General features: G+C 37.9%; 2 protein-coding genes across 2 annotated transcripts; one reads left to right on the top strand and one right to left on the bottom strand.

The window, feature by feature from the left end:
- Positions 1-3713: 3713 nt before the first annotated feature.
- LOC143447064 (dynein light chain 2, cytoplasmic) lies at positions 3714-21505 on the top strand. Its single transcript, XM_076946994.1, has 2 exons — positions 3714-3867; positions 20955-21505. Exons 1-2 carry the CDS (start codon positions 3787-3789, stop codon positions 21141-21143), a joined length of 270 nt encoding a protein of 89 aa, XP_076803109.1. The 5' UTR covers positions 3714-3786; the 3' UTR covers positions 21144-21505.
- A 1397-nt stretch (positions 21506-22902) lies between these two features.
- On the bottom strand, positions 22903-25843 carry LOC143447487 (uncharacterized). Its single transcript, XM_076947615.1, has one exon. The coding sequence runs from the start codon at positions 25841-25843 to the stop codon at positions 23990-23992; it is 1854 nt and encodes a 617-aa protein (XP_076803730.1). The 3' UTR covers positions 22903-23989.
- Between the last annotated feature and the right edge of the window lie 654 nt (positions 25844-26497).

Here is a 26497-nt window from a genome sequence, read left to right as displayed (position 1 = left end):
TACCATGTTTAGTTACAATGAATAGTACCAAAAAAGTGAAATCACCAGCCTGCAAACGTTTTAAAGCTTTGACTGTGTCAAGTGCGAAGGAGACTTTCGTGACACTATAAATTGCAAACCGTCATCAAAAAGGTTGAATGATTTAAAGCAGGGGTTCTTAAACTTTTTGGCACACGCCCCCCTTGACGGTACCTAAAAATTTCGCACCCCCCTCATCACAAAATAAAAAAGCATTAAAAAAAACAACAATTTAATATCAATTAACTTTCATTAATGAGAAGGATGTAGTTGTTTTTTGGAAACCAAACGATTAATTCGAGGCTTTGTAGAAGATAATGCACATCTTAGGTCGGCTGCACAGTCAAGTTTGTTCCTAGGTTTTGTCTTTATATTCATGAACATGACGCTGCAAACGACTTGATCTCAAAACGTCGTTGCTTAGCTTTTCTAAGCATATCTCGCATTGCGGTACGACTTTTTCGTTCACTGTGGTATCTATAAAGCCATACGTCAGATAATTTTGGTCATACTTTCTCTTTTGTCCACTCAATACAATTAGTTTAATTACTAAAATATCTGGTTATTAAATCAATACTAAATTTACGTTTTACTTCATTTTACGGTTTTAATATTGGCTGACGTTGGTTTTACCCTATTTAAACCAGGTATGCGACATTACTATTTTTATTATGTGTGGCCGACACTGCACACAAATTTTGAATCGTTAATGACTCCAAAATTATACGTCGTAAACTGATCGGATATTTACAGGTTAGTAGCAAAAACATCTGGTTTCCTGTATACAGCATAATTGTAAAACTAAAGAAAGTGAAATTAGTGTAAATTTAGTATTTCTACAAGTGATACATTTGTAAAAGTTTTTCTTGTTACGCCGCCCTCCGTTGTGAGAAAAACAGGTCACGCTAAAAGAGAACAGTTAGTCGAGCTAGGATTGCATGAATGAGTAAAGGAAAACATTACACTTCAACGCGGAGAGACAACAGATATTATGACGTAACAATTGACGTATTTCAGAATCAAATTTCAAAAATACAATTGCCATCGTGACACACTTTAAAATTTTAGTAAAAATGAACCTATAGTGAAAGTCAAGAAAGCATGTTTAGACATAGCTCATATAATAGACAGTTTGTCATCTCTCGCGCCCCCCTTGTGAATGTTACACGCCCCCCAAGGGGGGCGCGCCCCCCAGTTTAAGAACCACTGATTTAAAGAGTATGCTCTTCATTGATTCAGCGCCAATACATCATTTAATTAAAAGTCACTTTGAAAATTCATTAAACTTTACTTAAACATTCATTGTCAACTTTAATCTATGTTACTTAATAGTTGCAGCCTGTTGCACCAGAAAATCAACTGATTATTTTGTCCAATCTGGAAATTGTTTGCTGACCATCTAGTATTCGTATCTCTGTAAATGTTTTCAAGTCCACAAAATTGTAAGCTGGCGAGAAAAAATGTTTGCATCGCTAAATTTTGTTCAGTCCAATTTAATTCCTGATAAAAACCAAGGTAGAATTAACCTCATGTGCCATGAAAACATTATTAAATTTCTGGCTTGTGTGTTGCCGTGGTACACAAACAATGAAAACCAATATCTCGTTATTGGGGGTACCCATGTCATAGCATTCCTAGCATCTGAAGTATATATGTATTCATATTTATGCAAAAAAAATACACAATGCTATAAGAACGTGCGAAATAGAATAATTTACTATGATACAGAATATTTTTTTGAGTCCTATTTTTAGTTCTGCACCAATAACAACTAAGTTATATGGTACTTTTTTTATTAATTAACCTTTGTGGTATGATATGAGGCACAATATGACAGGACCAGAAAAAATTTTAATATATATTTATAGAGATTTTTCACAAACGAACATTAGGTTTGTTCAACTTTGCCAGCTTGTTCCCCAGCATGCGTAATTAAATAAACAGAAAAGTGCTCAAACAAAATCTATGAGAGGATTGACTCCATTGTATAAAAAGTCACCGTTTGATGATTATTATATTTTAGGCAGTTATTGCCATAAATTAGCGGCAAAAAAATGCAAATTCATCGCTTACCGCATTGACATTTTCAGTCCTTTTGCAATCTTTTCAACAATCTTGCTGTTTTCACATCTTTCCAAACTGTTTATTTTTTTAGCCCTTGCAAATTTTGCCATTTTCAGCCCTTGTTCCTGCGGAATTCTTGTGCAGTTCTGATGTTAGTATAATGTTATTGATATTCTATATCTTGTGTTTACTAACAAACGCTTTTGGCCTTGTTTGGTTAATATACGTGACCCATTTCCATTACTTCTGAATTAACACTTTCTAGTTTCTTTCTTTATGCCCACATATCTGTCGAATGAATCTCTGATATGTGCTCTGAAAGAAGTAAACATTCTGTTGTGAATCAATAATATAATTATTTTCAGGAACACTGTCAGTTTGGTTATCGTACTGTGATGCTCAACTAGTCTAGTCTAACTCTTACAATCTGGCCAGAATCCATAGTGGAAAGTGTGGCACTTGCACGCACAAGATTCATCAATGTGTACGCCAACATTTTTAACTTCACACAGATTTATAATGAATAAATAAAAACTGGGTAAGCGAACATCAATTTATAATAAGTATACGAAGAATTGAGGCTTTGGTGCACATCATCACACCAAAATTTGCGTGCACAATTTCTCATCGAAAACTGACTAAATAATTTAATGTTTCTTGAGTATTGTTGTTAAATTTGACATAAAATCAACCAAAACTCGGCTTAAATTAGGAACTGAGATGATATTGCACTGTACTTCTGCACTAGGGTCCGGACCCCAGGAATTCTGAGTTAATGTTTTGGCAGTTCGGTTCGGCACAAAGTGTTGTCAAACGACATGCAATTAATGTTTTCATAATATTGCGACCTATTGGCCAACAGTCACTGAATCATCGCACGGGATCGGACCTTGTGCATCAGGTTTTAGTCAAACTATATTCATATGCTTGCTACTGGTACTGACTGAGTCTTGGCAAATTGTAATCAAAATGGAAGTTCACAAAGAAAGTCCAAAGGCAAAACTTTTTTGCGTCAGTATTACAATAAATAAACATGTTTTGTTTTGATTATATGTGTACAATTTTTATTTTGTTAATCTCGAAACCTAACTCAAAACGAAGCCTAACTCAAAAGACTCCCACATATTTAAATTTTTATGATCTAATACAGACTAAAAATTAATTTGTTGAAATATCTGGGTGTATTATTGCACAAATTCGCCAATTCCCATTAAATTTGACTTGATGCAAGGTCATCAGATTACCACCCTTTTTAATTCCGCAGTGCTAGCATGAAACTCTCATTTTAATATTTTATATGTTCTTGTAGAATGTAGATGTACTTACTCACAAAGCATTTATTTTATTTTAAACAGTTTGTAGATATGAGAGCCAGAGTATACACTCCCTCTCATTTTTGGCCCAATTTTTTGTCGTAAAAAGTGACTTAAGTTGGTATGTATGATAATAATTTCCCTGTGGTGATTTTTTTTAAAACTATTGCATGAAAAAACAGTGGCCCTAGAATCGATAGAGTTCTACATACCCAGTATAAACCATATCATTTGTTTTATGGTTAATATTGTGGAAGCAGGAATAACAGTGAAGTTATATAGCAATTAGCAATCAATCATTAGTTCATTTCAGTTGTTACTAAACTTCATATACTGACAGACTTTTGTTAAGCTCTGACTGAAAACTTGTCAAAATAAAATACTTATCAGCATGTCGGATAGAAAAGCAGTCATAAAAAATGCAGATATGGCAGAAGACTTGCAACAAGATGCAGTTGACTGTGCTACACAGGTATTGTATACTATGCAGCAATTTTGTTTTACATGGTCTTAGTGGTGTTAGTGTAATTAAGCAGCACACTCAGATTCAATAGTGATTCCCTGGTGTGCAAATTGAATTAAAATGACTAGAATATGTGCTTGTTGTCTATTAACCTAGCATATGTAACACGATATTTACTGACTACAAAAAATATTTATTGAATGGTACAAGGCTAGCGATTTCAGAAGATCCCTTTTTTGCACCCTCAAATAAACTGTTCAACAGTTAAAATGCATGTATTAACAAGATTTATCATCATCGAAGGCAGGTTATTGCCCAGGTGCACTTCCACATTCTCCTCGATCCATAGGCGTCAAAATATGGATCAAAAAATATTCAGTCTGTGCAAATCTGAAAATTCTCCAAAATTTTTCTGGGTATTATGATGCAAGAACCTTGCATGAATTGTCGAAAGTTCTCCACTGAAAAATCTTGAAGGTTGCTGTCAAGTTAAAAGATACCTTATGAAGTTGCAAATTTAACTTACAAACAAATTCGCAGAATTCACAGAAATTCAAATTATGCTTTCTGATCTGTAAACTCGTGCCGAATCATGTGACATTTTAACATCACGATGCCTGGAACAATTTTGGCATGACATCTGCAATGTTTGTTGAGTTTTAACAAAATAGACCCTTTCCGAGTTACTTTCTGGGCAGTTTTTGGCAAGATTTTTTCAATTGCCTATATTTAATAATGGAAATTTTTGACCCAAAAATAGTTTTGAGTTGTTTACGGCGTGTTACATAGACTAATTTTGTTTGGTATGTCAAGCAAAAAATACTAGCCAAATTGTTACATTCAAACGCACTGCTGATACTACGCTGACCACATAACGTGACTTTGTATCGAGCACGTCCAGTGCGTAGGATTCAAAGCGCTGTAAAATAGGAACCAGGTAATATATTTTCAAAATTTTCTACCGTGTTTCTCCGAAAATAAGACCTAGCCTAAATTTCGAGAATGATTTTAATACAAGCCCTCGTCAATAGTGCGAAAGTTCAATTACCTGAAGTTACGCGAGGATCACGTCACGATTCAAGGTTGTTTGATGTCAAAATTGAGAGTTAAAAATTTGGCAGGAAATACAGTTAAATGAAAACTTTGTTGGAACTTTGGAATTTAATGACATCCAAGGCATTACAGGGGACGATGATTTGATGATTTTTGAACAAACATAATTCTCAACTTTGTTTTTCATAAATGAAAATAAAAGACATCCCCTAAAATAAGCCCTAGTGTCATATTTTAAGCGAAAAATACCGTATTTTACGGACCATAAGGCGCACCCGATTATGAGGCGGACTGTCAATAAATTGCTTTGATTAGTTTTTTGTTCATACATAAGGAGCACCGGGCTATAAGGCGCACGATCGTACGCACGATAAAAGTTTACTTGTCACGTAATAAATGTAAGCCAGTCACAATAGTACAATGAGCGAAAGAAAAAAATGAGTCTAGTGAATATCACAGTTGCTAGTTGCTTTTACCATAGTTTATTGTGTAAGACGGTGGCTTATTTGTATAATAATAGTATCGGTACTGGTTTTGAGTGTAGGCAATAAAGCACTACTTGATCCATACATTATGTATTTTAAGGAGCACGGTAAGTTTTTCGCAACGTATTTTAAGGAGTATGGGTTACCATATAAGGCTCATTAAACAAAAATGCTCGATATTTTTTATGGTTATTGTATTTTATTCAAAGAAACGATCAAATGAACAAAAATTAAAAACTCAAAACAAGTACAGTTTATTCCTCCTCCAGAAATCCATCAAATTCTTCATCTTCTGTGTCGGAATTCAGCAGTTGTGCGATTTCGACATCAAGCATTCCTGGATCTGTCTCGTCACTGTCAGAGTCTGCCTCATCGCTATTATCAGTATTTAATTGTTCAGTGATTATCCCAGCTTTCCTAAATGATCGCATGATAGTGGATACTGATATTTTTGCCTACGCATCTACGATCCATTGGCATAAAATTGCGTAAGTTGTCCGTCGTTGTCTCCCTGTCTTAGTAAACGTGTGTTTGCCGTCTGTCATCCAATGCTCCCACGCAATTCTCGCAATTTTACCTTAAATGGTCCGTTGATACCAATATCTAACGGCTGAAGTTCTTTCGTTAACCCACCCGGAATAACGGCAAGCTCTGAATTTATTTTCTTAACTTTAGCTTTAACTGCATCGGTCAGATGAGCGCGCATGGAGTCATAAATCAACAGAGATGGCGATTTATTAAAAAATCCGTCTGGTCTCCTCACGTAAACCTCTTGTAACCAATCACTCATCATCTCTTCGTCCATCCAGCCCTTTGGGTTGGCCTTGTCTTTCTTTTAAAAATGACCATGGGTGGTAGCTTCTGGCCATTTGCCTGGCAACCAAGAACTACTGTCAAGGATGACTTCTCATTTCCAGTGGTGCGTATACTAACAGCACTGGCTCCTGTTCTTTCGACGGTACGGTTTACGGGGATGTCAAAGGTCAGGGGAACCTCATCCATGTTTGTGATGTGTTTTATCTGGATGTTTTGTTCATTGATCTTGTTTGTGCAGTAGGTGCGAAACAACATCTGGTAGTTGTTGCGAAACGGTAGTTCTGGTGCGAATGGAAAGATTGTGCCGCTTCATAAAACGAAAGCACCAAGAAGGGGTACCTTGAAAGTCTTTAATGTCCAACTCGCATGCTAACGATTTTGCCTTCAGCCGAATAGAGACTGTAGAGACACTTCTACTTGCACTTCTCTGCTCAATAACCCACTGCTCAATTCTTTCCTTCAAATGTGGCCACCTTGCCTTATGCCCTCGAAAACTCAGTTGGTTCTTTTTTACCTGGCGCAGGGCATCTTCTTGCTTTCTCCACTTTCGTACCATCGATTCGTTAACATTAAATTCTCTTGCAGCTGCTCTATTTCCATGGTTTACTGCATACTCGATTGCTTTAAGCTTTAAACTCGCTTCGTAAGCATGTCTCCTTGGCGCCATTTTAAGGACGGCAGGTACTGTAAAAAAATGGTGATATAAGCAGTATTCGCATTATACAATTATGAAGAGCACGATCTTACGCACGATAAATGTTTACTTGTTACATAATAAATGTAAGCAAGTCACAATAGTACAATGAGCAAAAGAAAAAATGAGCCTAGTGAATATCACAGTTGCTAGTTGCTTTTACTTGGTACTGGTTTTGAGTGTAGGCAATAAAGCACTATGGTACTTGATCCATACATTAGGCGCACGATCAATTTATGAGGAAAAAAAGGGATTTAAGTTGCGCCTTATGGTCCGTAAAATACGGTAATGTAAACCCTGTCTTATTTTCGGAGAAATACGGTATAAGCATATCACTAGCACAAATCACCTGAGCGTGATAGTTACAGTCCAATGCTCAGAACACTTGTAATTTATTCTATTGTTATAAATAGCTCACAAGAAAAGGTTTTTATTGTAGGTACTGCACTTTCTCAATATTACTAATAACCATTACATAAGTAATACTACTGCTTATAACATGTCTAATACATGAGTTGCAATCACCAAGACTTGCTGCTTCACTTGCTTAGACAGTGCATCTTGGTTTTTGATGATTCACTCAGCTAACTTTCCCTGCCTGCTGGTAGAAGGGCAATGGGAGTTGAAATATAAGACATGAAAAACGCAGCAAGTCGTAGCAGGTGCAGCGAGTGAAACAAATTTTTGACATTGTGAGATGCATCAAGCTGAAGAAGCGGGAATTTCCAATAAAGATTTTTTATCAGCATAGATGCTTGAAAAAAACCTGGAAACTGCTGTACATATTGGCGTATAAGCCCTTCCAGAAGAAAACTGTTTATTAACTTAAATGTCATTCAAATTGTGTGAGTTGACATCCTTCCTCATTTTTTATCGCTGTTCCATGCTGTAGTAAATGCTTGTAATTGTACAGTCATCGTAAGACAAATCGCTCAAGATATGTCCAAACTTTTTCATGTTTTTTCTTTGCTATTAGATATTGATAACAAAGAGAGGATGTGTTTAGCATTTGCGCTGACACCTCGCCCAAAGTTTTTGTGATCTATAAAGACAATTGAAGTTTTGCACGTGAATCCACCACCTGCTAATCAACTGTAGGCAGTGGGCCAAATGCACAAGTTGATTAAATTGCACTGCCGCATGCAGTATTGTAATTAAAATGGCAAACGTAACCAGATCAGACAACAGTGTATAAAAATAAAATTTATCACATCCGGTCATATTTCTGTGGTAATAAACATGCCTGTGTTGGTCATCTTGAATGAAGAATTTTATGTTGCTCTGCCCTGTACTCCACTAGGAGGCATGATGCCCTGTCTAAATGTGCTACGCGTTGAAATCTAGTCTACATTAGGCGTAGTTACCTTAAATTTTGGTCTTCAAAATAACTCATCCTTACAAAGGAAGGGAAGTGTTAAGTAAAGTGATTATTGGCTGGATACTGATGTTGCGGTTAGAGCACCTGACTCATTGTAATGCAGCTTATGCTTCATACGATACCCATTGCAATTTTGTGCAATGCTCTTGAGTCACATATGAAAGACGCCTGAACAGTTCCAAATTTGGGCAAATTGAGCAAAGCCAATCCGAGAATAAGATTATTTTGCCATACTAGTGCATGTCTATGCCTCGATCACGTGCGTTGAACGATCAATGGCTCTCCTTAAAAAAATTAGATGTTGTCGCTCACCTCAAGCGGGTAAGGTGGGTTATATTTTTTACCTTGCAAAGGTCAAACACCTGAATATTTAGAACATTTTATGATAAATGCATTTTTATTTGTCATTTCATTTGCCTAATATTGTCTATTTATAAGGTCTTTTGATGGTCTTTGCATTTACATTCAATTTTGGCATAAACCTAGCGTAAAAGCTCCTGGATGTTTTTTGTTTATATCGCAACAAGGTTTTGCAACATAAATAAGATGACTGTTTATCACAAACGTTTGATGACCTTTGCATTTACATTCAATTTTTGCATAAACCTAGCGTAAAAGCTCCAGGATGTTTTTGTTTATTTGCAGCAAGTTTTTGCAACATAAATAAGACGACTGTTTATCACTAATTTGTATGTCGTCAGTTGCGGTTGTTGATGCTCCTAAAAGGTCCTTCGTGATTAATTGTATATGGCAGCTACCACAAAAGAAATCGCTTAAGACATGTCTAATTTTACCGATCTTTTTTGTTTGCTAGAAGCTAATGAAACAAAGCGATGACAGCCTAATAAGCAGGTGATTACAGTAGCGCTGACACCATCGTGCAAAGTTTTGTCTTTGTTTACACATCCTGTATAGACAAATACAAGTCAACTTTTGCACATAAGTGTAGATTTACTTTGACACCGTTGCCAATTTTTTTGCTACACAGTGTTGTTATTCAAGTCTGACCATAGATTCCTACAAATATACCTACATGTGGAAGTGGAAAACTTTCATTATTGTTATGCTTAGCTTGGTATCTAGCAAGATCAGTTGAGAGTTAAAAGCCCACTACATGAAACCACTAGGACAAAAAAAATACATAAATCCCTTGTACAACGCACTAGCTTGCTACTAATACTTTAATTCTTTCTCAGGTTATCGTATTACCAAAATTGACAGGCAAAAATTGCGTTTTTAACAGGTATTTCGGGTCGAAAAGAAACAAAACAACGATAACAAAAATTAAAAGTCATAATTGCAGTTTCCTCAGTTGAAGGCAAAGCAAATCGAGTCACGGAATTAGACATTAAATTGACAAAATACTGATATTACTCGCACACACCATTGCTAGTAATCACCAGGCTAGCCAAAGATCGTTGCTTCGCTGCTCACAAAACCGCAGTTTTCGGCGTGTCGTTTTTGATAGTCTGATTATTATCAAAGAAAGTAAACATATTTTCTTTATTTTGTCAATCAATCAATGTGATGAGTGAAATTGTTTGCATTTGGTAGTAGCAAGGTCTGGAAGAAAGTTTGTTGTTGTCGCAACGAGTAAATTTTTCAAGCTTGTATCCAGCAAGCGGTTTCTGCGAGCTGATTTTATTTGTTTTATTGCTGAAAAAGCTCGCACATATACATAGGGATATAATTCTGTTCATTTCTTTTTTCAAATATGGAAATTGCTTGTGATGAATCTCCTGCCACAACTGTAAGACAGATGTACTATAATTAACATTGGTATCGCTTTTGGGAGCTTTGCGTTGCAGATTTTATTTCATATTCGATTTACTCTTCTCTTTTTTGAAACAGACATTATTCGTCTTAAGAAATAAACTAAACACATAATTTGTCAAATTTAACCTGTTGCGTGCACTGTATGGAAAAAGCTAAAACGTTTTTTCTAAGCAGTAGGCCTACGTCTAAAATGAAACACACACACCCTAGCCTGAACTCAGTATCGAACATAAAAATCAGTTTATAATAAAATCATCAAGTTAACCGAATGTGTCTACTCCAAATCGGAACGTTTTGCAAAGTCAAACTGCAGTGGCTAACCTTACCCTTTCTCAGTCTCCAAAGCAACTCGCCTTGAAACTCCATTAAGTAAAGATGACCGACTTAACACTAGAATGGCCGGAGTTGCGATATGTCCCCAACGCCCACTAGCGGTCATTTTGACCGCTTCTCCGAAAATTCGTTTTTCTTTGGAATTGCGTTGCGTGTTTGCAGCTTAATTATTGAAAAAATATTCAAGTCACATATCTCGATCAATCTATCCACTAATAAGAGTTTTATTTCAAAGAATGAGTCATTATTAGGACACGAAATTGGAAAAATTTTCACCTTTGCGTTGTCGGACATCTAACACATTCAAAAGTCTCCGTAGCACTACACCAAGGGTCTCAAACACGCGGCCCGCAACAACGTTTTGTGCGGCCCGTGTACTGGATTTTCAAGTATTTGACAATTCAGATTTGAAAAGTTAAAATTCACTCTAAAATTGCTCCAAAGATTTGAAACTACTCATTAAACTTTTCTATCACATCACTTTCAAACTCTACCAATTATGCGGTGAAAGATCTGGTATTACGTCACCTTGCCCATTCACTTTTGTACAGTTGTCACAATAACGTTAGAAATTGCGCCAGTCAGGTGTTAATGGAATTGGTCATAATGTTCAAATTGGTTGTCGAGGTGTAGGCTAGCCTAGTATTGAATAGATTGCTATAGTTTAAAAAGCTAATTTACATATGTCTTTTGCTTCGAAAAAAAGAAAAATCACAGACGAAAGGAGAGTTTTTCAAGATAATTGGTAGGAGTTATATTTTATCACCGCGGTCAGAGATACTATTCATTGCCTTATTTTCCAGCAAAAGATAGCTGTTATGAAGGAGTATAACATGCGTTGGCACTTCGAAACAATGCACCGCGATAAATATGATGCTTACCAGGGCAAAGTAAGAGAAGAAAAAGTTAAACAACTGAAATCAGCATTTTGCAAAGAAAGAAGTTTGTTTGCCAATATTAATCAGTCCAACGAAGATTCTGCAAAAACGAGTTTTGTTATCAGTGAAATGATAGCAAAGTCATCACGGCCTTTTACCAAGGGTTTGTTCATAAAAGAATGCCTTGTAAAAGCAAGTGACATTTTATGTCCAGGTAAAAAAACTGTTTAAAGGCATAAGCTTATCCCCAAATACAGTTGCAAGCAGGGTCACAGATTTAGCTGCAAATGTGGAGAAGCAATTAGTTGCAACGGTAAAAGACTTCGAAGCATTTTCGATTGCCTTTGATGAGAGCACAGATGTATCCGACACCGCACAATGTGCTGTGTTTATCAGGGCTGTAGCCTGCATTCTAAATCTGACAGAAGGTCACGTATCACTGATGAACATCTGCAAACAACTCTGAGATTGGTTTCTGCTGACAAGTTGAAGCCCCATATCGATGTCCTTGTCCATGAAAAACGCTGCCAGTTAAGTAGCCAGAACAAAAAATAATTAGCTTAAATCATCAGCCCATTTGCTTTATCTTTTTTTGGGTTCTTGTTGGTTGACATTTCATTGTGAATTGCGGCCCTTGGGCATTATACACTTCCTCATTTGGCCCCCAGAGCAATTTGAGTTTGAGACCCTTGCACTACACTTACCACATGCGGTTTTGTTACATTTCAAGCTACGTTTCTTGGTTTTGTCTTGCAACTATTTCACACTGTTTACGCTTTTTGACGTTGCTGTTTTCACGAGCGTTCAGCAGTGTGTGAGGTCTTGCAATCGTAGCGTTGCTGCTTGATCTTCCAACGATGTAGTCTTTTCGTAGTTCTGTAGCCAGCCTAAAGATGAAATATCCTCTTGAAATCTTGTCACCTGTTCGTGTTTTTATACAGCACAAAAGCATTGATGCTAAATCCAAAAATTTATATGAAACAGCAACGTTCCACCGTCATGTTTCTGCTTTGACTGAATACTGCCTGGCCTATTGATCAGCCACGTCATCACCACATTTGGTCTTGTTATAAAATTCCACTATCTCCGGTTTCTTTTGTCAGATGCGCCAAGTTTAACAGACTGATGCAGAGAATTAAGAATACAATTGGTTTTCTTGGGCTTACACTGATACACAGTCAGAGTTGCCACATCGCCTGCCTAAATGAGCTTACTAGAATAGCATTGCTGCAAGCATTTTGCAGATGCAGGCAGCTCACGTCTAACCTTTTTCAAAGTTCCAACAAAACTGGTTTTCTTCTTTTTCAGCTCTTTTGCAAGTAAAAACGAGGTGAAAAAATTGTCGGTTGTAACATTTCTGCCTTTACACATAAATGGTTGCATGAGATTCATGACAACGTTATCACTAAGTTTTTGGATGGGTGGACGCCGACGACGACATAATTGGCAAACCACCTTAAAAGTGTATCAAGTTAGATTTATTGTGTCGCATAAAAAAGTTGAAATAAAAACAACTTAGTAAGGTTCAGGAGAGGGATTCTTAAAAAAAGAAAACTAGCCATGGATGAAAATCTGCAAGCGGTGCAACTGCAATGAGAGAACAGCAAGAGAACCCCATACCTGCGTTTGGCAGTATGCAACAGGTGAAATCTGTAGAAAACGATAGCTCTGTTCCAGTGCACTACTTGCAGAGGTTCGAGCATCATGTGAAGATTTACAACGTCATGTTCGAAGACAAAAGAAAGCTTGTTTGCTGGCATGGGTTGGTTCGGAAACCTATGCGTTTATACGGAAAATTGTCTTTGAACTTCAATGTAACTGTCATATGCAACCAGTCACACGCAGATTGGACAGCGACACTCTGCGGGATCGCCAGAGATTGCCGATTTGCCTGCAAAAGTGATCAATGCAATCATCTCAACTATGTTGATGTTTACGACGATGCTACGACCCTTTTGACCCAATGTTTGATCGAATCGAGCAACAGGGGAATGGTGATATTTCGCACGCTGTAGAAGAGGCATTCTATGGATATCACTAACGTCAAAACAAATCCGAGTACAAACTTTGCGACATATAGTGTCGAAGACAATTGCTGTTTACGTTGAACGAACTGGCTCCATAAAAGGTATTCTGTTACTGCAACGTGACTTAATACCTAAGTCTTTGCAGTGTCGCGTTTTGAAACGCTCTGGGGAATCACCCAAATGGCACAGATGTCACGAAGATACGTATGGTGGCCTGGTGTCAACAAGGATTTCGAAGCTGTTTTCAAATTATGTAAGGCCTGCCACTAAGTGGCTAAAGCACTCGACTAGAAATACCAGGCCTGGCCGAAAACAACGAAACCTTGGCAGCACATTCATTAAGAATATGCTGGTCCATTTTTGGGTAAGATGTGGATTATTTGTAGGGATGCACACTCGAAATATTCTTACGTTTCAATGCAGGGTGTGGGTAACACGACTTCCAGTGCAACAATCCATGCGCTGAGGCAGATTTTCGCAATCAAAGGTCGTCCGGAGACACAGACAGCGGAACCCAGTTCACGTCAAACCAGTTTGAAGAATTCCGAAAGCAGCTAAATATCATCAGTCACTTTTCGTCACACGTTTAACACCCATCCTCAAACGGAAAAGCTGAGAGATTCGTACAAACCTTTAAATGAGGCACGGAAAAAACTACAGAGGGGACGTGGGAATACAGGAGGCATTCCGCAGTGTCCTTGCAAATTATCAGTATTATCACATTTTGCCGCATCCGTGTTTAGACTGGAAGACACTGGCTGAGATTTTGCATGGACGTCAACCCTGAAGTTTACTGTCATTATTTTCACATGGAGTCAAACATTTACAAATTTCAAAACCCTCACACATCTAAAGTTACGACCTAGGTTGTATGCAGTGGCGTAGCAGCCACCTGGCGGTTCTGGCTCTGCGCCAGGGGCTGCAAGGGGGCGGAAAAATGAGGCTGCACAGTGCACACAGCACGAGAATTTAAAAAAAAATGGAGCGATAAACAAGCTATTTTGTTACAATTTGGTCCCGCTGACCAAGAAAACTGTGGAAGGTGAACCAGTCCTGGGCATTTAAACGTTTAATTGTAAACTTTTAAGTTGTTATTGATTGTAAACGTTTAAATGACAGGTTGTGGTTAAATTTATACAAGTGTTAATTTAGACTCGAAAATGAAACGTGTCAAAGAGAGTGGAGCTTTTTTTAAAAAGAAGAGAAAGCAAGAGAAGCAGAATTAAAAAAGCACAAGGGAGCTATGCTAAAATTTGTAACCTCTTCTGGTTCAAACGTTTCTTTAACATTACAATTCAAATGAAAAGTTCAGAGAACAATTCAAATGAAAACCCAGACAATAACGCTGAGCTCCAGAGAGATACTGAAAATATCAGCTTATCAGCAGAAACGCAAGAAACAGGGTCTATCAAAAGTAATACCTATGAAATCAATTATGCATTGCCAGTTATAGATGGAGACGAAGGCGAAAATAACGACAAAGCAGTTGTGTTACAGATTTTCTATTGCCAGGTCCTTCTCCACCGCTTTCACGGCCCACTCAAAGCCAACAAGCCTCTTTTAACGTAGTGAGATTGTATTTCGATATCAGATTAAAAGCACTCCACTCCGTTTTTGGGGCTTGACTTACGGTGCACACGTTTTACAATCAAAATGGTAAAATATAATAAAGCAACCAGGGCAGTTCTGAGTGACCAACATCCACGACAGGTCCTCTTCCTAACCGCCCATACCACCGACTGCCTGAAAGCCACGTTTTTCTCGCCAGCTCACCTCTCCCGCCTGAAGCCCATACGGGAGACCAACCGAAAACAGGACACGTATGAATCTGCACTGGACCACATCAAAACACTTGAGGCGGTATAAACAACGTGAAAAAAACAGTGGACAAGCGAAATCAATAAAATCAGATCATCAAGAGAAACAACAAACAGAATAAAAGTTAACTGATAACTTAAGCAAACAAAAGCGTGGGAAGATGCACGAAAAACAAACAAACAATAGTGCGAAATATTATTTCGCCACAGTTGCAATAGTCAACAATTTGCTCAATGATGTGGCCTCTTTGCCTGAAGTTATAGATCACCATTTATATGGATGAAGAGCGAAAAAAGTGGAAAGCAAATTTAGAAAGCGTTGTTGATGTCATATTATTTCTAAGTAAGCAAAACCTTCCTTTTCGAGGACATCGTGAAGCTTTTGAATCCAACAACCAAGGGAATTTGTTAGAGACCGTGAAGTTTTTGGAAAAATATAGTCCCGTAATCATCAAATACCTTTCTGATATTCGTATTTCTACGAAGATGACAACTACTTATCTTTCTCCCACTATTCAAAATGAGCTTATTTTGCTTCTCAGTAAAAAAGTCAAAAACATCGTTCTTGAAGAGGTGCGCGAAGCTAAATATTTTGCGATTATGTGCGACAGTACTCCGGACGTATCAAATACTGATCAAATGACTCTTATAGTCAGATATGTAACAATCAAAAACAGTATTGCCCAACTGAAGGAATCGTTTTTGAATTTCTTTCCGTTGAGTGGAAAAACGGCAGCTGAAATTTCTCAATCTATTCTAGATGAACTTGAACTAAACAACTTAGATGTGATGATGTGTAGGGGAAAAGGCTACGACAACGCATCTACTATGTCGGGAATTCATACTGGAGTTCAGCAAAAAATCAAAAACATAAATCCAAAAGCACTACTCGTACCGTGTGGAAATCACACACTGAATCTTGCAGGTGTTCATGCCGTTGGATCGTCGCATTTAAGCGACAGATTTTCGCTGTTTTACAAAGTATGTTTTTTTTGCTGCCTCTACTCATAGATGGGATGTCCTTCTAAAGCATGCGCCAATCGCGCTGAAGCGAGTGATTGATACGCGATGGAGCGCACATCATGCTGCTGTAAAGGCCCTTCACGCAGGTTTTGATGAGTTGATGGATGCTCTAGAGCAGGGGTCGGCAACCTTTCTTCAGGCGCGGGCCAAAACCAAACTGTGCAGGTGTCAACGGGCCGTACAAATTTTCCATTTGCACTTCCGTTTCCTTCACATTTCATAATGTTGTTAAAATTGGCGAATCAGGGCGTTCTTATCAGATTATCTCCAAATTTAGCTAGGCCTGTATGGATTAATCCTAAAAAAAATAACAACAATTCATAACGAAAGCACCAAGTACTTTTATTGACAGCACAACATTAATGTGATATTTGATGTTGTTTCGTGCTAGAAAGTTTCGGAAGGTCAGGTGGTAGGTTGGATGAGGCGAGAACCATAACATCTTGCAAGTGGTCTTCAGTAAGTTGTGTTCTCAACTTGCTCTTGGCGAGCTTCATTGACGAAAATAGTTGTTCGACTGTATTTGTTATTGTTCTAATTTAATATTGGATTAAATTAGTTGTTTTGAAAATAGTGGTACGTGTTGACAATCCGTGGTGGCTAATTGGTACGAGAACATAAAAAGGTTGAGAACCCCTGCCCTACGTTATCTGAAGAAAGCACATATCGTTGCCGTATTTTACGGGCCATAAGAATATATGGCGAAGGTTAACGCTGGTGCGTTGTTCGGTTGCTGACTCCTGACTCAGAAGGCTGCTGCTTCAGTTGTATGCTAGCTTCGCTCATATATTGAAAAGAAAAAGACACGACCTTCTTAGTTCAAGGCTTTAATCGAACTCACGTCTTGTGCGCAAGCAGTGCAGAAAGGAATGGGGTGGAAAAACGCGCAACGAAACAATTACCACGTGCGGGGGAGTATTCTGAGTGCGCCATATAATGAGCATTTTTGTTTAATGAGCTTTATACGGTAACCCATACTCCTTAAAATACGTTGCGCTCTATAGCCCGGTGCGCCTTATGTATGAACAAAAAACTAATCAAAGCAATTTATTGACAGTGCGCCTTATGGTCCGTAAAATACGGTAATAACTACAATTTGCAAAAATGCTGCGGGCCGGATCCGGCCCGCGGGCCGTACGTTGCTGACCCCTGCTCTAGAGTCTAGAGTCTAGAGGAACTATGTAGTCCAAACGAAAAATCTTAATACACGCTCATAGTGTTGATAGTATTCTAGAAGCGATTCAAAATTTTTCTTTCTTTTTCTTCTTATGTTTTTGGAAAGTAATCCTGCGAGAATATCATCATACTCAAACTTACTTGCAGCAAAAAGGATTGCTGTTAGCGCAATGCTCTAACAAGATGAAAGCGTTTGTCAACTTTTTAGTGGAAGAACGAGATAATCTGGTTAAAGGTTCTGTGGATGCAGCGATCAAAAAATGCACAGAGCTAGAGATTCCAGTTGAAGATCGGAGAGTTCGCAGAAAAAAGAGAATGCCTGGCGAACACGCAGAAGATGCTGGCCTTAGTGTTGTTGGAGAAGTAAGACGATGCATGTTTCAAGCATTGGACAGATTTAAACTTGAAGCTGAAACTAGGTTTACCGGCATACACCACTTGAATGATATGTTTAGATTTTTGAATCCTCACGCACTGCTGCAAAGCGAAAGTCACAGTGGATTCACCAACGCTTTTAGAAGCACTTATGACGACGAGGTGGACTTTTTGGACCTAGCTGTGGAAATTGACAGATTTAAGAGGCTGGTGCGAAGCAGTGAAACCACGTTTGATGTTTTACAGTGGTTAGCTAAATCACACCTACTTGATTCGACAAGTACGTAGGCCTACCATATTTATGCTTGTGTCTGAAACTTTATCTTACCATTGGTGTTTCAATTGTGAGTTGTGAGAGGAGTTTCTCAAAGCTCAAAATGATAAAGTCCTATTTACGTTCTACCATGAATGATGATCGGCTATCAGCTCTATCGTTTCTTTCTATAGAAAGACATTATACGTTCAAAAACTTGATTTTAGATATTATCGCTGATTTTGCTTCGGTGAAAGCTCGAAAAGTTCAATTTTGAGGCGGCTATTGATTTTTTATTTGCCTAATACATTTGTTCTCCATTTTTTGTCTTTTATTTTAGGCCTTAACGCTGAGACAGTGAGGCTTCTTTCTCAAGCAATATAGAACTTCTGAGATGCGGCACATTATCTGTAATTATTTTTATTGAAAAGATTGCGTGAACATGAAACTATACTTCAAAATTTGCTGCAGTCTACATAGGGCGGCATTTTCATCGAAAGCCAGGGGCGGCAGCATATGCTCCTACGCCACTGGTTGTATGGTCTATGCTCGCAATTATGCATTGCGGCCAATGTTCCCTCTAATTTTTCATGAGTCTGAACAAACACACTAACTCCATGAGCGGTCCCTTGGACCACTGTGAGCAACATCAGACGTGCCACGTGCGCACTGTGGAATCTGTTATGCGTTTATATTATTTTTAATTCAGGTTGGATTTTTTTCTTGTGCGCAACACAGATTTTCTGTGCGCAACACAGATTTTCTGTGCGCGGAGACCGTGTCAGCAGTGGGCATTCGCGCAGCTTAGAGGGAACATTGATTGGGGCAAAATAGATTTCAGGAAAAGTTACACGCAAATTGGAATCAATGGTGTACCTAATTCGAATGGACCAAGGAATTTGGCAACGACACCAAAATCAACTCCAGCCATGCTTCACAAAGGCACTTAGAGAAGCGAATGACTTTGAAAAGCCAAGCCTCATCAGGCAAACTGAACGCTATGAACAATGGCGATCTCGAGAAGAGCAGGAACAATGTCCAGTTCCTGCTACTCACGCGCCGTTTGTTCCAAAGAAACGATACCTGGTGCCAAATCGGAAACCTCCCGATTTTATCAAGTGTAGTCTACTATTGCTAAAATTTAACCTTTAAATTTATGAGGGAGGAGTGATACGATTTGTGTTATAGAACCGTAATGTGTTTGCTCCCTCGGGTACTTGTGTTTTCTGTTGGCATTTTCCCATTGCGCAAGCAAACACTCACGTGTCTGAGTTGTGTAGGTTTGATTTTAGTTTTTAGTTTTACATGTCTTCTGTATCATTAAAAATACAACAGCATTTTTCAAATAATGCTATTGATGTTTCTTCGGCAAGCCAATCAGCTATTTATACAACAACATTCAAAGAGGCTGCAAAAGTAAAGCAGCAAAAACAGTACTCCCACACAGACACGAGGTACGTTATTTCACGTAGTGTTGCAATGAACTGTTACGAAAATCAAAACTATGTACATTTACTTAGATTTCCATAAAAATCCTATTATTAAAGTATGCACTTTAAGATTTTCAGAGTTTGGAAATTTTATGCGCTTGGTTGGTGGTTAAGGATGGTTTTGCAACATTAGAACACCCCATCACTGAAGATGGCAAATTCGCAAAAATACGCAAAACACTAGACACAGGGCTAAGAGATTTCACATTTCAGTAGAATGAATGCAATTCAGTGTAATAAGCAACATAAAATTTCTTTAAATCTCTGTAGTCTTAAAACATGATTTGACCACAATAAATATGAGAAAACAAAATTTCATGTTGAGGTATTTTTAGTGTGTTTTGACCGAGTTGGACCAATGCAGGAATTTATGATCCAGCTTTTTAACAATTTTAGCCCATTAATTATCAACAAAATTCAAAATACGGCACTGGAAATCCAACAGCATTTTTTGCTTCCGCACAGGCCAGCCCAAAAACCAGGCTATGCCACTGTTTCAATGTGCAAGAATTGTGCAGCTATTATGTGATGGATATGAGACCCCACAATTCAAAGTTGCCCCAGCGGTCCGTATTAAGCTACTGCCAAGGTACTGTAGTATGACAACTTACCAGAAATGTCAATAATGTTTTCATTAAAGCTATCACTACACAGTGTAGCACCGCTAAATACTTGACTTGCCTTGTGTAGTGATTTTTATATATAGTGATACTTGTGAATTGTCAGCATAAAGACACACTTAACAAATTTTTAAATTTGTACAAAATCTGTTGTTAACTTGTTCATGATAGGAGAAGATGCATGGGTAATTTGAAATTTAAAGATGGTGTCAGTGCAACCAGAGCTGGGCACAAGCACTCGTTTTTTTGCGTCACCATCTTGTCAATATGCAGCGCATTTGTGAGCATGCTCACATTGTTTTTATATCCAGCTTGCACTCATTTGCTTTGTACAAAGCGTTGTGAAAGTGCTTTGAAGTTGATGAATCATGAATGTTTGAGACAAATTTTCATGTGATGGTGTGGTGAAAAGCAAAAATAATGACCTGACCTGCCTATTTTGCTAAAATTAGGATAGATTTTTACTTACTGTCAGTGGCATAATCCTTTATACTTGCTTTCATTTATGAGTGCGGCTGCTGCCAAACAATATCAATCTGGCGCAAGTAGAACCATGGCATAAACACGATTGTTAACTAATGTATCAAGTGCGCGATCTCAGATTAGTAATTTAAACAAAATTTCCTGAGCGTAGGACGATTCAATACCAGCTACAACGTCAGCTTTGGTAATCTGCTTGTGCTGCCTCTGGAAATCCTAAACTTTGAGAAGGAATGATGATAAATTGCACTTGAAACAAGTTTTGTAGTACAACTTGCATTCGATTTTGAAAAATGCGCAGAATTGGCAACGGTAGCTTTTCAATTAACAAATTTATAAACGAGCGCTGCCCATCTCTGAATGCAACAACATGTTCACAGATTTAGGTTAATGTTGATTCATCTGTTTTATATTTTCTGAAGGCAATGGAAAAGTTTAACATAGAAAAGGATATTGCTGCTTACATAAAAAAAGAATTTGACAAGAAATACAACCCAACATGGCATTGCATTTGTGGAAGGAATTTTGGAAGTTATGTTACTCATGAAACAAAGCATTTCGTATACTTTTATCTTGGACAAGTAGCGATTCTACTTTTTAAGTCTGGATAGCCTAGATATGCATTGTTGATTTCAATTTATGACTGTTTTTTGTTGGTGTGTAACATTTGTTCGACCCAATTAACGCATCCAAGTTATAGGATTATACCTAACAAAATGTATTACAGAAGTCAAGTTTTACCTCAGTTACACTTTGTAATACGAGACATCTATTTTCACAATAGTAAGTCAATGTAGAGCTATAAAAAGGCACAATAAAACATAATTTTGCAAGCATAACAGTTTTCATCTATGGCGATAGTTTTCTTGGCAGGCTAAGTAATGATTCACTGTTCACTTTATTCAATTATATATGTATATAATATGTGCTGTTGCAAGATTCTTCAGTAAATAAAGTTGTGTCTTTGTCATAACTCTTTCATAAACTCTTTTACTGCTTAAGGTTGGACAATTAACTCTGTTTAAATTTTTTTATTGGATTGATTTAATTATAATCAGACAATAAGCCGGACTAAAAAGCATGGCACTTTTCAAGAGGGATGACCAGGCAAGGGAGGGGTAAAGGTTGACAAGGCTGGAAGGATTTTAGAGTCTTGTAGGCAATACGCAAAGTGTTTGGGTAGTAATTTTGTGATCTAAAAAAAAAAATGGAAGAAGCAAAGTAAATGTCTCCTTTAGTGACCGTACCATTCGGGGTACGGTCATCAAAAATGCCACGTGGATAATTGCAATGACTGGCTTCATAATAAGCATACAGTGGACTCCCCTGCTGGACTAACCACAAAACGTCTGAATAATTTGGTACATTTTATAAAATTGCTATCTTCAGTCAGCAAAGTCAGTGTTTCAATAGTCGTTCATCAATTAAGGTTCGTTTATACTGCCGCACAGTCTAGTACAAATGCTGTTTACAGTTAATACTGTTAAAAAAAAATTACAACAAATGAGGATTCCACTTGACGCCAAAGCAAAACATTCTGGCATTTGCTGTGAAATATCAAGCTTGGCAACTTAATTCACATTCTTAGAAGTTTTAACGCGTCTCAAAATGTTTATTAAAGTCTTAAAGTAAATAATAAGAGTACAACAGTTAACCAATAAAAGGTTTGTCTGTTATCGTTAAAAAACTTAACTACAACATATGTACTACACATTGGTTATATAGGTCCTAAAAAGTGCCTTGTGAACTATATGGTGCAAAATGTTTAATTCACATTGAAAAAAGTTCTAACGGGTCTCAAAATGTTTATTAGAGTCTAATAAGTAAATAATAAAAGTATAACAGTTAGCCAATCAAAGGTTTGTCTGTTATCGTTAAAAGAATTTAACAAAAACAATTGCGCTATACATTAGTTATATAGGTCCTAAAAAGTGCCTTGTGAACTATATGGTGCAAAATGCTTAATTCACATTGCAAAATGTTCTAACGGGTCTCAAAATGTTTATTAGAGTCTAATAAGTAAATAATTAAAGTATAACAGTTAACCAATAAAAGGTTTGTCTGTTATCGTTAAAAGAACTTAACCACAACACTATACATTAGTTGTATAGGTCCTAAAAAGTGCCTTGTGAACTATATGGTGCAAAATGTTTAATTCACTTTGCAAAAATTTCTAACGCGTCTCAAAATGTTTATTAGAGTCTAATAATTAAATAACAAAAGTATAACAGTTAACCAATAAAAGGTTTGTCTGTTATCGTTAAAAGAACATAACTAAAACATTTGCACTATACAATGGGGATGATGGTGGTGTATTGCTTTTAGGTTGGCCTAAGCCAAGACTAATAGTCTTATTGTTTGATTCCGAGATAATTGTCTTTGACTCCGTTGCGTTTACTGTCTCTATAATGTTTCTTCAAATCAACACCAACTTCATAAAGTCTAATTGTTATATTGTCCGAATAGGTTGTATCAAATTAGAAATATTTACACCATTTTTCCACATTTAAACAAAGCTATAACTCGAATTCAGTAATGATTCCAATTCCGAATAATTCAGCAATAACTTCAATTCAGCAGAACAGAAGAAATAGCTAAGAGAAGAGAGAGCGATTTAGACCAAACATTGGCTTTTATATTCGCCGTATTGACCAATCAGCGAATGCCATATGTTATTTTTGCATTGCTACGTACAAGCTATGTCACATCTAATATTATTCTATTATCACCGAAACTCTTGACCAAAGTACCATCGAAACGTTACACGGTAAAAATACAATATAGTATTTGAAACACTTCAAACTCTTTTGTTTGCATAACTGCTTAACCACGAGTAATACATCTGTTTAAACATTCAATTGCCTGTACTGGAGAAACACACACAAACCGCTTTTAAAATGCCAATTACATAATTGTTATATCACGATCGCCACAGTAACTCCCCCAACCCATAAAAGCTTCGAGGTAGGAAGGTCGGCGTTGGCAGCTTGCAAGATTTTCTTGTTGGCAGCTTGCAATGTGAATGCAGAATTTGTGTTCTCTCCAGCCAGACTCTTGCGGTCAACGAACGTACACAAATGGAAACATGCAAAAGAAAAAAATAGCAGTAAACATTCTTCACTAATGCTATGTTGTATAGAAGGGTTTTTAAATATTTTGATGTTTTTTTGTTTTTTTTATACATTTTACTAATATCACAAACAAAGTAAATTAAAATCCTTATACCATATTTTGTTTGCTTTTTTTTTGACACCCAAAATTAATAACTCAAAGAAAACAAAACCTAGTACCATATTTGACACCTACATGTAATAAAATAGCACACAAAACACAAAATATGAGTCAGCTATGTTTACCAGAGGAAACGCAAATTTAAAGGTAATACGCTCGCGCTGTACGTAATGTACGCTGTACGCTGTACGCGCATAACCGTAATAGGACAACGCCGCGACAAAGTCTAATGCTGACGTAAATTAGGGTATAACGGTTCATTGGGGTTTTCGTCGGTATGCCGGACCGCTTGCGTTACAACTAAGTCCTCTCTGTTTTCTGGAGCATCGTCGGGAGGGACGTTTTCTTCCATGGCTGGCTGACGGATGCGACGGACACGAGAGATGAGAGATCGTGCCAAGTCGACTACATGGCCTCTGTAAAACTTAATTGCCCAAGTGATTAAGACAAAGCCCCAAAACATTGCCATGAATAGTAAAATAACCAATATCCCGCCTAAAACAGGATTTGTGATAGAAGATAAAACACTCAAAAATACATTGGAGAAGGTATTCTCGATTGTGTGTCTGACGCTAGAGAAATCGTAATCTCTAGTTTGATCAGTATTTGCATCTAGGAAATGGTAAAATTTATCATGTGCGAGCTTGAAATGGCTCATCGATACTAGCATATTTTGGATGTCTTCAAATCCTTGGTCTTCTTCTGAAGGATAGTCATCTATAAAAGTCTCAAAATCAAGAGAGTAATTCTCAAATTGATAAAATTGGTTACCAATGTTAAATGAGAAAATGCGACCAGGAACATAGGATTCTACATATCGAACTCCTCTATAAAGATTGCCGTCTCGGTAGATTTGACCGAGCGTTTTGGATCCATTATTATAGAAGAATTCCACTAAGGGCCTAGCAGAAAACGGACCCTTATACACCAGACTTCGTAATACGGTTCCCGATACTGGGTAACATTGAATTTCTGTTATAAGGTCACCGATGGTGACTGCTGCTTTTTTCTGTCCGCTAATTGCGGTTAAGGTTTCCCCGGGGTATTGACGTGCGACAAGCGCATAAAGAGATGATACGAGTGTTTCAACTTGACACTCTACGTAATGTATATCGTCCACTAGATTAGACACATGGTCAGCCATATTATCATTGCTTTCCGTCATGAATCTTGCAAGGGCACCGGCTTCCGAACTTGACGAGTGGCTATATACGTCGTTAGGTTGCTGTTTGGCTGTCGCGGGTTTGTAAAACTCTAAAGCTGCGAGTTCCGAACAATTTTGCGGAACCAGAATCAATCCTGTAGGCGTGCAAATAGCGTTTTGGCTGTAGCATTGAAATGTCTTTTCAGCACACTTTGCACGACGATGCACACTAATCCCAAGAGCTTTGATTTGCACTCGGTATAAATGTTCTTTGTGGTAATGTAGTAGCAGTTTATGGACTCCCTGAGGAACAGTCTGAGGACATTGAAACGTTTGTTTAAATTTCCATATAAATGTTCTGGCTCCCACAATACAGGAACCCGAAGACACTTGGCACTTCGATAATGTGGCTATACTCGACATGAGCTTCTGCGTTATCGGATCATACTTCAAAATCGATTTGTTGAGGATTCCATTGATTGTTCGCGTAGTAGTAGTAGAAGGCCAGCTGCAGCTGCGTTTAACTTTATTTCTTGTTGCCCACGTAAACTCGTTCTGCTGCTTCAACTCTCCAACATTGGGTGCTTGAAGGGTTCTCCTCCAAAGGTCGCAAGCATGCGGGTTAGGAGCAGGTCCGGCTACTGTACTATCATCGTGACTCTTGGATCCAAAAAAATAATGGGTTGCTATTGAGGTAGTGATGAACGTACGGCATACAAAAACCTCGATGTCGATTAGGCGGTGACTAGGATCACAAATTGTGGCTGCGCATTGGTGAACTGCAGTATGCTTCTTATGCAAACATGGTTCCGGCGGAGGTATAAAATATTCTCCCTTTTTGTAATGTGGTTGACACAGGTTAAAAGTTTGTAAGCCAATTGTCGGTGGGGAGACCACAACTATGCAAATCAAGTACAAGACAAGTGGCACGTACATGTTTAGTCTTGAAAACGCCTGGGCAAGTGAATGTGACGTCCTCGTCTTGTGGTTCGTATAGGTGGAATGTCGGTCAAGGCGTCCCAGTATATGTCCTCTTCTTCAATATCTCCAGCAGTTTCCACCGGATACGTCGGAAGTCCACTCAAATCAGCGTTGGAATCTGCAGCGACAGAAATATCATTAGTATCACTAACCACTTCATCAACCAAATGCGTTTCTTTCATTAGCGGATTCACTATCTCTACAGAATCAAAAATAGGCAAATGAGCTACTTTTAGACGGTCTACTGACACATTAGGATGCTGTCCTACAATGGCTAATGTGAAATACTTGTCATATTTGGCCAAAACTTTATAAGTTCCTGCATACGGAGGAGATAAACTAGGCCTAGAAGCATCAACGCGAACGAACACATGCGTACAGTCTGCAAGACTTTTGTCTATGTACACCGGCGGAGTTGCATGATGTATTGGCGGTGTGCACCGCAAGGTGGCCATAAACTCTGTTAAATGTTGCACATACTGAGAAGGTGAAGGCATGTCTTCCTCCAGGGCTTCGAAAAACTGCCCAGGAACTCGTAATGTGGAGCCATACACAAGCTCAGCTGGGGAACAGCTTACATGCTCCTTGAGCGATGTCCGTAACCCCAAA

The sequence above is a fragment of the Clavelina lepadiformis genome, chromosome 2, assembly GCF_947623445.1.
Source record: "Clavelina lepadiformis chromosome 2, kaClaLepa1.1, whole genome shotgun sequence".
NCBI classification, from domain to species: Eukaryota; Metazoa; Chordata; class Ascidiacea; order Aplousobranchia; family Clavelinidae; genus Clavelina; species Clavelina lepadiformis.
The sequence above is the reverse complement of the archived record's forward strand: the minus strand, read 5'-3'. Positions and strand labels throughout refer to the sequence as shown.